This window comes from Raphanus sativus, chromosome 8 (assembly GCF_000801105.2).
Source record: "Raphanus sativus cultivar WK10039 chromosome 8, ASM80110v3, whole genome shotgun sequence".
Lineage (NCBI taxonomy): Eukaryota > Viridiplantae > Streptophyta > Magnoliopsida > Brassicales > Brassicaceae > Raphanus > Raphanus sativus.
In genome coordinates this window covers 10,841,433-10,858,394 of record NC_079518.1, presented here as the reverse complement: position 1 = coordinate 10,858,394, position 16,962 = coordinate 10,841,433, and the positions used below count along the sequence as shown (strand labels likewise).

Sequence of the window (16,962 nt, the reverse complement as noted above, 5' to 3'; positions counted from 1 at the left end):
TGGCAAACATCAATCAAAACACACCAGAGGGTCGTTCACAACTCCCCTCTTGATTGCCATCAAAACTGCCTCTTTGCTGCCTTCATCCCACTCTTGGGGTTGGATGTTGCCATCCGACTTTCTCTCTGTTTTCTCTGGTTTTTCTTTGTGTTTCAGGAAGAAGAATGAAGCCCTGACGTGCCCCCAAAGGCACGGACTTGCCCTTGTATTTATACAAAAGGAATGGTCACCTTTCCAAAGGTTGCACCCTTTCGGTATCATTTCTGGCCATTGATTTAATCAATGGTCCAGATCACACCTGTTCGCCTATGGCAGTTACCAGACGTCCCTGACAGCCCTAACTGCCTCTAGACATGTCACACACAAGCCTAGGCTGGTTGCCCAAGCCCCTGGTTCAACCACAAGTGCCCACCGGCTCACCGGCACACCCGGGTGGTCCACATGGTCCGACCACTGTCCGGACCTGGCCCAACTGCCCAAGACTTGAACACTCAGTCTAGCTGAGTTGAGCTGATCCCCAGCTGACCCAGCTGAGCGAGCTAGTTCATCCAGCTCAGGGAGCTGACACACTCTTCAGTGAGCTACACTGAGCTGCACTACACTTCATCTAGCTGGTCGAGCTTGCTCACTGCATCGCCCAGCTGCCATACACTTTGTATAGCTCCTTTTTACTTGTATCCTTCTTGGTTTAGCTATATCTTAGCTTCCTGATGCCCTTAACCTTACTTCCAGGCCATAATACCCTTGTGTTTAGGTCACATGACCTGACTGGTGCATCTCCTTGCACCATGGTCGATCCTAATGATCATATACAGGATTAGGGACATGACAAGTCTCCCCCACTTAGAATGGATTCGTCCTCGAATCAAGTGGTGCTTACATCCCATATCATGACAAAGGTTCCAACTGAACTCTTTGCATCATCATCCTTGTTCATTTTCACTGATCACCTTTTTGATCAATGTATGAACAAGTCTCCCCCACTTGGACGGAACACACTAGAATCCGAACCAAGTGGTCCTTGCCTTATACATATCACACCATAACAGACTTGTGTCACTGAACTCAACTTTCTAAGTTGCAGTCCTAGTATACACCAATCCAATTACTCTCTGAGCCTAGTCCATGACTAGATTATTTTCAGTCCTTAAGAACTTACTGCATACTCGAGTCTTAGTAGATTTACCCAATCTCCAAGATACTCGATGTATCAGTCAAGTCTTAACGAACTCAATCACATTCCGGTCATGTCCACTCCGGGACTCCACCGTCTCATTCCAACCATAGGTCAATCTCCGACTTGGTTGTTCTGCGACCCTCGTCCCTCACTGAACTTAGTCGACCTCATCTCAGCCATCTAGGCTGGTGCCATACGATACGGACTTTTGGACATTGGGACCGTTCCCGGTTCTAGTTCGATCATGCTCGGGTCAGCCCCTGCAAGAGGCACACCCTGCAGCGCCCGAAACACATCCTTGAACTCTTGAACCAACCGAATCCTCGTCCGGGCTACCACCCCCTACAAACTCCTTAGTGTTAATGGTCGCCAACCAGGCCTCATGACCACCTCTCAGCATATTTTCCACCTGGACCGCTGAGATCACTAAGCTTCCAGAGGTTGGTCGGATCCTTGGAATCTGATCGGGGGTCCACACCCACTCTCAAACTGCACTCATCCCCGGTGACAGTCTAAGGTGGCCTGATTCTTTCCAAGACCAATCCATCCCTAAGATCACTTCATGATTCTTAAGGCTAACCACTATCAGATCCACGGGCATCGCCCTTCCTTGGATCATCACTGGGATGTCCCTCACAAGGCCTAGTGAATGCTTCCTTTGGCCTCCGGCCGCACTCACTATCCTGGGATCATCCCCTATACCAATACAAACAACCCCTTTCCGATCATATCTGGACTCACAAACGGTGTGTAGCTCCAGTATCGAAAGGTATGTTGTTTCCACACCACTGATCATTAAGTAACTAGATGAGTAAGAACATCGGTTTGATCACACATTTGGAAAACGTCCCATACCATTCTCCAAAGTGTCACACTTCTGTGAATGTCCCATACCATTCACAAGAGTGTTTATAATATACCTCAATCCCCATCATACTGAGCCACTTAACATCATATACCCAATCCATTCAAATTGATCTAAGGAATCCTACCTTGGCTTATACTGAGTCCAAGCTGATCTATCTGATCCCAAGCCACTCGTATACTAGCCATGTAGCGTCTCCCTTAAACCAACTTGAACCTCGCAAATGCTCACTTGTTTTGAACGGCCACCAAGGATAACACTTACCCCCAAAGAGTGCTGCACGTTTCTTTCAACCTAAGCCACTCTCAGGTTCATGTTACTTCCCTGGTCCAGGTCATCCATACAAGATCTTGCACTGCATCGATCCGTCCAATCCGTCTATTATTTCTAGATAATTAGATCGGCCAACCTTCTGTTCCAGGATCTTGCCCTTGGAGAATGCATCTTGGCCAAGCCAGTTCACCTTGGAACTTTCCCGTTCACAAGCATGATACCCTATCTTGCCTCAGCTCCCTCTTGGCTCACCTAGTAAGGTTCCATGGTCATCTCAGTTTCCAGAAATAATTTCGGTTTGGAACACAATACCTTTGAGCAGTGAGTTGAGCTGAAGTTACAACCCAATCAGAACCTCCACTCATCTGCCTCAAAAGGATCCACACTACCTGAGAAATACTTTGTTCTCATCTGAGCTATGTGCTCCAGCACCCTCAGGTATTCCACTAACCAAGCTGCCCTAGCTGGTGGATCAATCTAGACCACCTCAGCTACTGGCCCAGCTTGATCATCAGCTGCCAAACAACTGCCCAATCAACCGGTTAGTCCTCTCATTGTTTGCAACAATTGTTTGGATCAGCCCGGTCCACATCACAAGAGGATTCAACTTCCCCTTCCAGCTGCAGCTCAGCTCTCCCCCACTAGAACCTCAGTAGGGTTGAGCTGACTTACAGTCAATCCAGCTTCATTGTTAACTTCCTCCAGCTGAGTCAACAATAAAACTGGTGGATTAATCACATTAGCATCTACTTGTCCGGATGCATGGGTGAACAACCACAACCCAATGATCCTAGAATCAACCAGGCTCTGATACCAACTTGTAAGACCCGAACCCGGCCGGCTAGGCCGTGGTCGATGCCTCACGTCGCTCGGTCCATACTTTGACCGAACCACTCAATTTTTCAATCTTTATCTGTACTTTCGCCTAAGGGCGAAGTCTATCTTAGACTTTAGCTTAAGACTACCTTAGTCATTCACTAGCTTAGATCCTTTCAACTTATGCACAGCGGAATATTATCTATCAACCATTGGTCTAAAACCAATCTAATACTTGCCAGGTCGAATCACCTTAGCCATGATCAGTAGACACAACTACTACCAGCTCCAAGGTTGATCCTGAACCAAATCCAAGTCATACAATAACTGAGGTTCCATTCCCCTAACCATTCTATCTAGATCTATGCAATATTGCTAGATCATACCTTTGCCACATCCACGGAGCTTGATAGCTCTTTGTCTCAGCTGCCTTAGCTGTCTAGCTTAGCTCATTCAGCTAGCTGAACTGAAACACTTCACTTGAGGTTCCCAACTCTCTTCCAGCTGATCGAGCTGCGAGGTAGCTTTGCCTAGCTCCCCATCCACTCGTCCAACTCCTCATTATACCTGTATAAACTCTCCCCTTAGGTACTTAGTCATTCAACCAACCATCCCCACAAACCAAGTACCTTTGGGAAGTCTTCAGCTGCAAAATCAACCTCAAGCAAACATGCTCCAAAAACTAATTAAAATTCATGATAAATCATGATAATTCATAACTAAGAGAATGGTCAAGTCAGATTTCTCAGAACTGGCCTCGATCATACTGATCTCGCCCATGAACAGCCCATATGGCCATAACTGACCACCTCTAAATCAATGAGATAAAACTAATCTTTCACCATGATAATTCATGATAAATACCCATTAAGAGATATTTGAAGTCGGATCCTAACAATTCCTTATGGAACTATCAGATCTCCACTTACCTGCCCAACCAAGGCCATGGAGAGATTTCTCTGAACCGGCCACTCCATGGTTCAGTACCTCCACGTCTGATCAACATAGAATATGATTAATAATGCCCACCAGTTCCTGAGTCAATCAACCAACCACCCCACATGACTCAGAACTGATGAGTCTTCACACATACCTAACCGGCCATGGAACTATGTCCCACTGAACCTGATTAGTGTTGCTCTTACCACTGGTGCATCCTTTGATCAATCAGATCAGACACCTTGATCCATCATCCATGGATCAGGTCGTCCATCCTTGCCCATGATCAGATCACACACAGCCTTCCTTGTATAAACACACCAGCACCATACTTGTGGTCCATACCAACAAGTACTAGCCTTACTCCTCTCCTTTGCTTGCTGTTGAATCCAAACGAATTGGACCTTATACTCCACAAGGTTCCTCTGGAACTAGGACTCTCATGTGTCTCATCAGTGGGTCGGACTCATGGTTCACACCATGATCAAACCCAACACCAACCATGATCCATCATTGATCACTATCCAATGAACAGCATCTAACCATCATCCCACATGGATGAGTTAGATCAGTTATGATCCGCCCCTTTGTCCAGGGTCTTGGATTCCTAAGACACATCACAATATACATTCCTCAAGGGGCGTGCCATGCCTGGCCTTGATCCCACCCCAAGAGACACCACACAGACATAAACATAAACATAATTATAAGTAATCAACACATGTTACCTCTTACTTGATCTTGCTAGACCTTGTGCTTCCCTGATCAGGTCCGGCCTTGTGCCTCTTGCACTTGTCTTAATCAGGTCTTATCACATACCTCCAGTATTGATAAGATCCATTCATGGGTCGCACCCATCATCCCTTCCATGGAACTTCCATGAAAACAGTTTCTGCACTGCATCCACCTTCAAGGCTGTACATGTCTTTGGGAGTGGAGTCCGGCCTTCTCCATTCAATTCTAACCATTTGCGTGTGTTACCATGATGTAGAGGAAGCCTAGGGTGTGTTCATCCATGATCAAACACCACCCAAGGGTCGTGCATCACTTCCCACTTCAGTTCCCATGAAACTGCCTTTCTACACACCACTGCCTTCAAGGCTGTCTCCACCATTGGAAGTGCAATCCGGCCCTCCATCTTCTCTCCTGGCTATTTGAATGTGTAGTATGGATGTAGAGGAAGCCCATGGCGTGGCAAACATCAATCAAAACACACCAGAGGGTCGTTCACAACTCCCCTCTTGATTGCCATCAAAACTGCCTCTTTGCTGCCTTCATCCCACTCTTGGGGTTGGATGTTGCCATCCGACTTTCTCTCTGTTTTCTCTGGTTTTTCTTTGTGTTTCAGGAAGAAGAATGAAGCCCTGACGTGCCCCCAAAGGCACGGACTTGCCCTTGTATTTATACAAAAGGAATGGTCACCTTTCCAAAGGTTGCACCCTTTCGGTATCATTTCTGGCCATTGATTTAATCAATGGTCCAGATCACACCTGTTCGCCTATGGCAGTTACCAGACGTCCCTGACAGCCCTAACTGCCTCTAGACACGTCACACACAAGCCTAGGCTGGTTGCCCAAGCCCCTGGTTCAACCACAAGTGCCCACCGGCTCACCGGCACACCCGGGTGGTCCACATGGTCCGACCACTGTCCGGACCTGGCCCAACTGCCCAAGACTTGAACACTCAGTCTAGCTGAGTTGAGCTGATCCCCAGCTGACCCAGCTGAGCGAGCTAGTTCATCCAGCTCAGGGAGCTGACACACTCTTCAGTGAGCTACACTGAGCTGCACTACACTTCATCTAGCTGGTCGAGCTTGCTCACTGCATCGCCCAGCTGCCATACACTTTGTATAGCTTCTTTTTACTTGTATCCTTCTTGGTTTAGCTATATCTTAGCTTCCTGATGCCCTTAACCTTACTTCCAGGCCATAATACCCTTGTGTTTAGGTCACATGACCTGACTGGTGCATCTCCTTGCACCATGGTCGATCCTAATGATCATATACAGGATTAGGGACATGACAGTTTGTGTATTTTTAGCAAATGAAAATAGTTTACTCCACTACATAAATCTAGAAAATAAACCAACCACAAAGGCTCAGGCCTTAAAAGATGGGATGAAGTACCTGAGCTTACAAATAGAACATCAAGAACTACCCCATGAAAATCTGAACACTATGATGTGGAACCTCTAAGCTGAAGAAACATTGTCTGAACCTGGAGATGATCTGAGCTTCCAGTTATGGTTGTTGCATTTTTGTGAGGGTTTGTAAGAGATGATCATAGTTTCATCCTTCAACGAGGCTCTCATTTTCAAACTGTTGAAGAGCAACAAGGATCAAAAGCTGACTATCACGAGCCTTTCTCAACTTATTCTCAAAAGCAGCACAGAAATCAATTGTCTTCAAGCTATTTTCAAAGCAATCTTCAACAAGCTCAAATAGTTCTTGATTCTTCCATATATCTTTCTTACAATCCAATATCAAGAAGACACCTATGTGGATTGAAAGGGGACTTGATCCTAGGGGAGAGAGATTTGTTGAGTTTGCATAAGAAACTTGTCCTCCTCAGGGAGTCTTGTGTGGGAAGGTATGGATCAAATGAGTGAAGCTGAGAGTGATCTCCGTAGGGAGAAAGTTGAATCATCAAGTCTCTTCTAAGAGGAGATTACCAGAATTGAATCTTATCAATAAGTTATTAAAGGCACTGGTTTTCAGATCTAATTTGTACTTATGATCTTCGTTTAGTAAGTCAACCCAAAATTAGAGGCCTTTCAGAAACATTACGTACAAATAGGCCAAATGTGAAAAGTCTCGTCTCCAATTGTTTTCAATCATCAAAGAATATAGATATGCAACAGTCATCATAAACAGTTGAGTTAGTTAACATAACTCAAGAAAGAATCTGTAATATTTTCTTTACAGTCTTTAAACATTTCATTATATATGCAGCACGAAGCTGAGTTGCTAGTGGTTTTTCAGGTGCTGCTACTAGCATTGTTTGGATGCTTGATGATCCTCTGTAGAATCACAGTCCTTGCCCTTCTTATATCTCTGCTACACGAATCAGCCTGAGCCCCCAGTTCCTCTACATTCTTCTTAAACACCTCCAGCTTCTTCTTTATCTCATTGATCCCAAGCTTGACTGCTTCATGCTCCAATGCAAATTCAGCACACTTCACCATCCCCCTGATCTCAATCTCCAACTGCTCGATCAAAACATGGATATTTTCCAAGTCCTTAACCGCCACATATGTCCCTGCCTGCATCGAAATGATTACCTCTCTTTGTCCTTTCAGTGCATTCTCATAGTTCTTCCACAGCGAATCGATCCATTTCCCCATCGAGCCCACCGGCACCACTGTAGCTGCAGCAAGAGCGGCAGCCACGGGAGGAGCTGCCATGGCTGCAGCTACAACAGAGCAGATGAGTACAGACGCGAATATAGCCACAAAGATGATTCTGGAGAGTTTTCTCCATGTGTGGATGCATTTGAGCTTTTTGTCAAGCTTGTTCTTTCGAAGTTGTAGCTTCTCAAGCATCAGCATCTGGTGTTTGTATACTGACTGGAACATCTTGAAGAAGTCTTTGCTGAAAGGTGATTCTGCGTCTTTGAAATTCTTCAGCACTTCAAGTGTCTTCTCATATCCACTACAACCTGCCAATCAATGCAACCAAGAAAATAACAATGGATTGTGGGTTGATTGGTTGTGGATGTAGATTCTCTAGACAGCCAAAATTTAATTCATAGCTATATATCTCAAATTCTCAATCAACTAAGATTTTCTTTCTTTTAAAATATACACCAAAAAATATTTACAAAGTTAAAATATGAGGACAGAGAGCTTTATTTGCAGAGAAAAAATAGTAATTTACAAAATACAACAAATAAAGCTACTGTTTATTTTTTACAACAAAAGACAGACAGTTACAGCTCATTTCAATCACTCCAGAAGCTTAATTCTTGAACAAGATGATATCATTACTACTAACTAGCCTTACAGTTCTATTCAGCTTTTGGTTAGTTTGATTTGTGTAAAATCTCATTGATAATCAAAAATAAATTATGTTTTCGGTTTCTTTCAGATAAAAAGTCTAGATATACCAAATTTTTGTTTTAACCCTGATTTATCATAATATTACAATTATGAGAAAGATTACATATACGATTTCTTTAACCGATAATATTACATTTCTTATGAAGATATACAGCTAACTGCATCACCAGTTCCGTCATATAAATATCTAATACTAACTTGATTTAATTGGGTCTTTATGGTTAGGTTTTTTTATTTTTTTTATAAGACTCAGAAAATGGGTTAAATTTTGTTTTTCGGTTATTTCTGTTTGTTGAATCTTATCTATTATATTAAAAAAGAAGTCATGACTTCTTTCATGTGTGATTTTTTTTAATTTGGACCACTCCTTAGAAAGTTGTTTCAATGAATTATTGTATGCATATTTGAAATATTTTAATTATTCAAAAAACCTAAATTAGATTCCTATATTTTCTCTGAATTACATCTGAAAAAATCTTTTCATATCTTTTTATTTACAACATAAATATATATATATATATCTCATTTTCACTAAAACAAACATTTTAAATATGTAATTAATTTTGTATTTATTTAAAATATAAATGTATATTTCGTAATTATTTTAAACATAAATATATATTTCATTTTTACTACAATAAAATTTTAAGTATCTAATTAATTATGTAACTATATTAAACATATGTAAAATTTTGTATTAAATTTGTGATATTAATTTAACTAATATTTTTCAATTAAATATTTGATCTATAAAATTTTATTTTATTAATTCAGAATTTTATATGTACTGTTGAAAATATGCTATTGATATGAATGATCGGTCTACAAATAATATTTTGAAAATGCATTTAGTTTATGTTATTAAATATAGTAGCATGTATAATTTTATATTTTAATAATAGAGATATATGACTGCTTTGTTATACAAAAAGATAATCAAGCTCATTTTTATGTGGACCATATTCATATATTATTCAGTAATTTAACTGTTTTGTGTCTTTTATTATATGTAATTTTGAAAGTGTAGTAGGTATTGTACCAATTAATGTCAATAACAAAAATGACAGATGAATGATTAAAAAAATATAATTCATGTGAATATTTAGTTTCCAGTGTGTATATTATCAAATGTAATTGTAGGTTTAAGTTTTAATTATATAACTAGATTTTGACCCGCGCTTTTGAAGCGCGGGATATTTTACGATAAAAAATATTACTAATAATTTAACAAATATTTTGGTAATTTTTAAAGAGTGTGTATTTAAAATATTTTTGTATTTAAATCAGTATTTTTAAATTCAACCCGATTGTGATTATACCGGTTAATCCGGAGATCTGACAATTCAATTTATGTTTTTAAAATATTCATATTAAAAAATCACTAAAACCCGAGACTAACCGATTGAACTGATGGATGACCGATATGTAATCTAATTGGATTTAAATTGTAAAAGTTTCATAATTTGTAATCTTATAATCGGAATTTTAAAGTTCACTATTTTGCAATTTATGAAATTATGACATTTCTACAAAATTTTAAAGAGAAAATGATAGATATAAAATAATTAAGATTAATTATTGTATTATTTGGAAACATTGATAGTAGTATAAAAATATATTGTTTGGAAATATTGATAGTAGTATAAAGAAATAAGTATATTGTTTGGAAACATTAATAGTATTATAAAGAAATAAGTATATTGTTTGGAAACATTGATAATAATATAAAGAAATGAACATTAGTGATTTAATGTATGTTTAATTATAAAGTATAAAGGTGTATTTAATTTAAAAACTTACAAAATAAATGTTAGGTCCAACAGAATGTTTCTGTTTTAATAAGATAGATGTGATGATAGATGAAGAATTGCAAATAAAAATTTTAACATTGAAAATTTACTGTAAATAATTCAAATTTTTCAGGGTAGATAAATCTAAATAACCAATAAACAATATTAAAAACCTCAAAAAAACATAAATAATAAAGAAAAAATTAGATTTAAAATGACAAAATAAACACAATGTATTATGTTTAATAATTTAAATAAAACACTTTTTATAAATTAAACTTAATATGGGTTATTCAGTCAAATATTTAATTCATACAAATAATCCGGTTAACATATATGTATGATCAAAACCTAAATTACAAGTACAATCTCAAGGAAATTAATATCTAAGTTAATATTAAAATGAACAGAATTTTTCGTAAATATCACATAATGTAATGTAAAGTTTTAGTTAGTGTTAATGTTTTAATAAGAACTAGATTTTGACCCGCACGCCCGTGCGGATGTATTTTTTATAAAATATGTTTTTTATATCAATATTAGAGTTGCACAAAAACCCAAATCCAAAATATCGAACTGATCCCGATCCATAAAGAAGTACCAAACCCGAATTAAAATTGACTAAATATCCAAATTATTCAAATTTTTGATATTTAAGATAACTGAAACCGAATCCGATCCGAACCGAAATATTTCGGATACCCGAATGTATTTAAAAAATTTATATACTTATATATATTATTTCTTTAGATTTAATGTATATAAAACATCCAAAATATATAACTTGTTAGGTAAGGAACAATATTTTCTTAGTGTTTCTATATTTTAAAATAACTGAAGGTCAGTTAGTATAAAGTCCTTCATATTACAGTATATTTTAACATATATGAAAGTTGATCTGTTTTGTTTGTTCGGCCGTAATGTGATGCACTCAATAAATGGCCATATATATATTTTATTTAAGGTAAATATAGATCCTACAATTTTGGTAAGTAAGTAATAGTTTTCTTTGTTTTCATTTAAAATTAAATGCAGTGGCATAAAATTGTAATTTTTGAGGAAAACTAAGAGATATTTCAAATTTGTACTTCAGTTTTAATAGTTTAGATAGTGTTATGAATATGAAGTATAGTGTATAACATAATTGGTTAATAATTACTATGATAAGAAATAATGTTAATTTACAGAAGAACTGTATCACATAAAATGGAAAGTACAATGAACAATTAATAGTATCGACAGGTTGCATGCTAGGTAATTTTCTCTACCTTTGGTAACAACATTAATTATTACTATTGTATTGATGGCGTGAAAGCCTTTTATTTAGTTAGTTTAGATATGTAGAATTAATATCAACTAGATTTTGACCCGCACGCCCGTGCGTATATATTTTTTATAAATATGTTGTTTTTATGTTAATATTAGAGTTAGGCAAAAAACATGAATCCAAAAGATCTAACTGATCCCGATCCAAAAAGAAGTACCAAACCCAAACCAAAATTGATAAAATATCAAAACTATTCAAAATTTGGTATCTAGAGAACTGTAACCGAATCCGATCCGAACCGAACCGAAATACTTCGGATACCCCCAACTATATTCGAAATAGATTTATATACTTATATATATATATATATATATATATATATATATATTATTTTTAAGTTTTAATGTAATAAAAAGCATCAAGAACATATATGGTACTTTTAAGTTAGTTTAAATAATTGAAAATATATATAAATAGTCAAATGTAAATATCTAAAATAGTTAAAGTATACTCAAAACACCAAAATACTTAAAATAATTATTGATTCTCTATCCAAATATTTAAATCAAACCAATTTATATGTTAAGTTTAGGTATTCAGACATATGTTATTCAGATTTATTTTTAATATATTATTTTGTTTATATATTTTGAGAAATTTAAAGTATATAATGAACTTTAAAAATAATTTAAATGAGTTATCCGAACTCAAACGAACCCGCAAAGATCCGAACCAAAATTTAGAAATATCCGAATAGGACTGAAATCTTTGACTGCGGAAACCCGAAACCCAAACAGACCCAGACCAACCCCGAATGGGTTTAATAACAATATTATATTTATTTTTTAATTTTAGTTTAAATGAAAGTTCTAAATTCAATAAAACTTATTTTGAAGATTTATATTAGAACTTTTAAAAGAATATTTTATTTTATTTATGTATGTATATATTTTGTATATGTATATTTATATACGTGTATATATATTAATGTTTAAAAACTATATTAAATAGTTTTAGTTTAAAGTTTTTATAAAATAAAAAATATATTGTTAGTGAATTTAAAGTAAATTAAAATAAAAATTATTTATAATATTTTATTAAAACATAAATTAAGACATTAAAAATATTTAAAAGGTTATTTATCCGTCTGCAACCGCAAACGCTAGAGGGAACCAACTTTTGATATTATGAGATTTGTAGTGGTTTGTGTGATATTTGATTAATTATGATAATATTAAGTGTTTTGATTTATTTTGTTAGTATTAATTATCAAAATATTAAGTGACGATTTTGATCAACTATTAATACTTAGATGCACTTATTAAGTGACCATTTTGATGCGGTTAGTATTTTTTAAGTATTTTATGCCGTGACCATTTTGATGCCGTGACCATTAAGTGACGGTTTTGAATCAGTGTTTTCAAATCCGGACCGAACCGGCGGTCGGACCGGGTTCAACCATGAACCGGACACCAAGCCGGGTTGGGTTAATGCTAAAACTCAATCAAAGTTGAACCGGTTAAAAACCCATATTGAACCGTTAAAAACCCGGGAACCGGTGATCCAACAAACCGGTTAAACCCTGGTTCGTATAGAAAACAAAAATTTTGTTAATAAAATAATTAGTTTTCTTCAAAATAAAAAATAGGATTTTTGACAAACTACAACTCAAGGTATTTTTGTCTTTGACATCTTTTTGTTTTTAAATCTGTGATGTTTCACAAGGTATTTTATAATTTTTAAAGTATTATTTTTATGGGTGAAATTAATAATTGAAAACTTACGTTTATGTCTTTGATTTTCTTTGCAAAACCTTTGCAGTGTACTAAGCAATTGAAGAGAATGATCAAGAAATTCCACTTCTATCAAATTTAGACATAAAAAATCAACGACCGTCACAATATGTATCTAATTTTTCTAAAAGATGATAACGATTTATAGTGATAAAAACCTGAAAAGTAATCTTTAAATGTATTTTTTCTATTGATATAGATTTCGACGATTAGATTTTTTTATTACTTTTATTATATTTCAGTTTGCTATTTTCTAAATTTATTTGTTAAAATATGCATATTATATACAAAACATTATAAAATTCAGTTGAGTACATCAAACCCGGTCGAACCCAATCGAACCAGGTCGAACCACATTGACCCGTGACCCAAAATATTTCCGGTTCGCTTGCTGGTCCGGTTTTAAAAACACTGGTTTTGATCAACTATTAATATTTGATTAGTATTTTTTCAATTAAATTTAGATGCAATTATTAAGTTGGGTTGGATCCTTTGCAGATTTGGTATTAACAAATTCCCTGATTTTAAGATTTATATACAATAAAGGAAATATAATATTATGAGAATCGTGTATCTCTCTAAAAATTTAATTGAATTAATTTTTTTTGAAAATTTTGTAAAAAGTTAGAAATAGAAAATAAGGATTTCACGGGATTTATAAGATCAATTATAAATTTAGTATACATTTTTCTGGACTAATAAATTTAGTTCACTTAAGTTGTTTCTTTCTTAAGATTTTTAAGATATTTTTTTGGTTTAAAAAATTAATGGGTTACCAAAAATGCAAAACTACAGTGTTTTGATGGCAGTGGCATGTCATTGTAATTTTTGTGCAAAATTCAGGGCTAAGTACTATTTGTACTTCAGTTTTAATAGATTAGATGATATCACTAATAATTTGAAATGATAAATTAAATTATTGCATGCAAACTATGAAATTTTTGTGTTTGAAAATATTTATTCTATTAAACTATTAGCAATAAGGTAAATATTAAAATTATATACCACTAATCATGTAAATCAAATATTTATATGTATTAAATGAAAATAATCATTTGTGTTTAAAAAAGTAAAATAAAAACAGTTAGTTCGTTTTCTTTTCTTTAATTATATCAGTTAGTCCGGTTTGGTATTTGTATTTTCTTTTTTTTGCAAAACTAAACTAACCAACTACGGAACCGGGAACCATAACCAACCAATAGCCGATTGTATTTTAAAAGTTTGCTGAACTGAACCGAACTCATAACCAACTCTAAACCGAAAGTTTTGGTTCGGTTTGGATATAAAACCGAGGGATATTTCTAATCAGTATATTACCACTCAACAAATGATAACCTTAAAGGGTGAACTAATTAGGTTACCTTCAACGAGGCTCTCATCTTCAAACTGCTGAAGAGCAATAAGGATCAAAAGCTGACTATCACGAGCTTTTCTCAACCCTTTCTCCAAAGCAGCACAGAAATCAAGTGTCTGCAAGCTATTCTCAAAGTAATCTTCAACGAGGTCGAACATTTCTTGATTCTTCCATATATCTTTCTTACAATCCAATATTACTTTCACCACTTCTTGGTTCATCTCAAGCAAACACTCGGTCACTTCTTTCAGAGAATCAAACGAGAGCGCGCGAACCTCAACACCTGTAGCTAGCGTGCTTATCACGTGACTGGTCCGTGCCTGCAAACAGTTGTCGAATGATTGCAGCTTCGTGTCTGCTTTACAAGCAGCCTCGTAGGATCTCAGCTTCGTGTAGTGCATGGTCGTCGTTGTGGTCTTAGACGATGGATCTTGTGACTTTTTGCTTGTTTGGTTTCCCATTTTGCTCTTGGAACTCAACGTTTGCTTTTTTTTTTAGTAAGGAACTCAACGTATTAATCTGAAAATATGAATAAAGAAGTTCTTTAACTTATACATGCGTATAAAGCTTGAAAAGACAATAGACTAAAATAGAGGAGAGTAAGAATGAAAATCTTTAAGGAAATGAATCGGAATATAGCTTGCACGCATGATGATGATGAGAATTAGGGCATTGTGTAACGCTGCAAGCAAACGTTTCAGCCGCCTTTTTGCATACGCAAATCATTTCTATATATCCTACTTTTTGTTTTATGTGCGTGTTCAATTTACTACGTATTCAAGTTAATAGAAACAAAAACATCATTCGTTTGCGTTTTAATGCAGTGTAAGGTTTACGCAATTTCTATCTACCACGTGTAAATCACGGCTTGTGTATTACAAACCTTATATGTGTATTACCAAACGTTGATTGTCATCTACAAAAGCATACCAGACAAATAATGCAGTTGTTTGTTCAAATTAGTTAAATGTACTTGCACCTTTTTACTTAGTTTCTGGACTATGAGCGAAATAATACTAGAACTAGATTTTGACCCGCCCTTAAAAGGGCGGGTATATCTTTCGTTTTTTTTGAATTTTTTAATATATATGTGCTAATTTTCGTAATCATATTTCTGTTTGATATTAATTTAATTTAATACAATTTTTGGTAAATACAATAAATATGTCAAGTTACATAATCATACACTTATGTCATATATATTACAATAGTTATTTTTAAAATTTATTTTTAAGTGCAATATATTACATATTTTCAGTAGTTACCTAACATAATTAGTCAAAAATATTTGTACCAAAAAAATTCAATTCGGAATTGTTCCGAAATTCAAAATCTCACACTCTATTAGATCTGGCATATATATTCGAAACAGTTCTTAAAATGTTATATCCGAAAATCAATATTCAAACCAATTTGCACCGTAAACCAAACAACACTTTTTAAAAAATGTTTGAAAAAGATATATATATATATATATATATATATATGTAAATGTATTAATATGGTATTCACTAACTTTAACTAAAATCACATTTAAAATATTTTTAATTGAATAACCTATTTAAAGCCGGTTAAATTAAAACCTGTAGAATATATTTATAAATAATACTTTAATAATAATATCAAACACACATTTAAAATATACTTAGAATTTAAATTAGATATTGGCCATGTAATTAGATACCAAATAAAAGATGACAGAAACCTTAAGTATATATCGAAGAAAAAATGGTGGTTACATTATAATATTTATAATTATCGATGTAACCGCCACTTCAGCATAATAATGGGTCTGTACTGTTACATCGATAATATGTAATTTATATGCAGTTAGTATTTTTTTATGTATCGATAACTGAAAACAATTAGCAGTTTAAAAATTGACCCGGTAAAATAACAATTTAAATATGCTCGTATACCCGTTTCTTGATAATCATATTTTTCTAGATCTTGACCTGCGGGTATAATGTTGGTTCGTAATTTTTTTTGTTTTCTTTAAATATGTAACATTTTCTGTAATTTTTTCTTATATGGGATTTTTTTTTAAATTTATATGTTTGTGTATAACATTTTTTAATTATTAGTATTAAAACAGTCCTAATATATTAAAATTTCTTAAAATGATTAAGTATTTAAATTAATCTGTTTAATCTTTCAGAGTATATATATCAAATATAATTGAAAATAAAGTAAATCAACCTATTTAATATTAAAATCTAATAGGATCCACTTAGACTTGTTACATTTATATTGATCTGTTTGTATCTATCTAAACCTATTAATAATCTAATATGCAATGTAACATAATCATAATTTAAATTTAGTATACGATTGTTCAAAAAAAGTATAGAATTTAAATAGACTAATATAGACAGTAAAATTTGCTTTGACTATGTTGATATTAGTATTATTATTAGGACTGTTTTAATGAACAGTTTAATATGATCATCAAAAAGAAAAGAATGATATCAAAAAGAGGACCGGTTATTGATGTATGAAAGAAGCCGTGGACTTTGACACAAGTGAATCCTGAAATTAGAGGAATCAAATGGAAGTTATAGATAAAATTATACATGGGTACGTAAAAGAAATAATAAATAACTCTTAAATAAAAGGAATATATAGTTGGATA

The 16,962-nt window shown here is 34.7% G+C and overlaps 1 protein-coding gene across 1 annotated transcript; it reads right to left on the bottom strand.

Annotated features, from left to right (window-relative positions):
* Positions 1-6,875: 6,875 nt before the first annotated feature.
* LOC108821309 (UPF0496 protein At4g34320-like) lies at positions 6,876-14,922 on the bottom strand. Its single transcript, XM_018594353.2, has 2 exons — positions 14,338-14,922; positions 6,876-7,726 (listed from the first exon to the last, which is right to left on the bottom strand). The coding sequence occupies exons 1-2, from the start codon at positions 14,789-14,791 to the stop codon at positions 7,047-7,049; spliced, it is 1,134 nt and encodes a 377-aa protein (XP_018449855.1). The 5' UTR covers positions 14,792-14,922; the 3' UTR covers positions 6,876-7,046.
* Between the last annotated feature and the right edge of the window lie 2,040 nt (positions 14,923-16,962).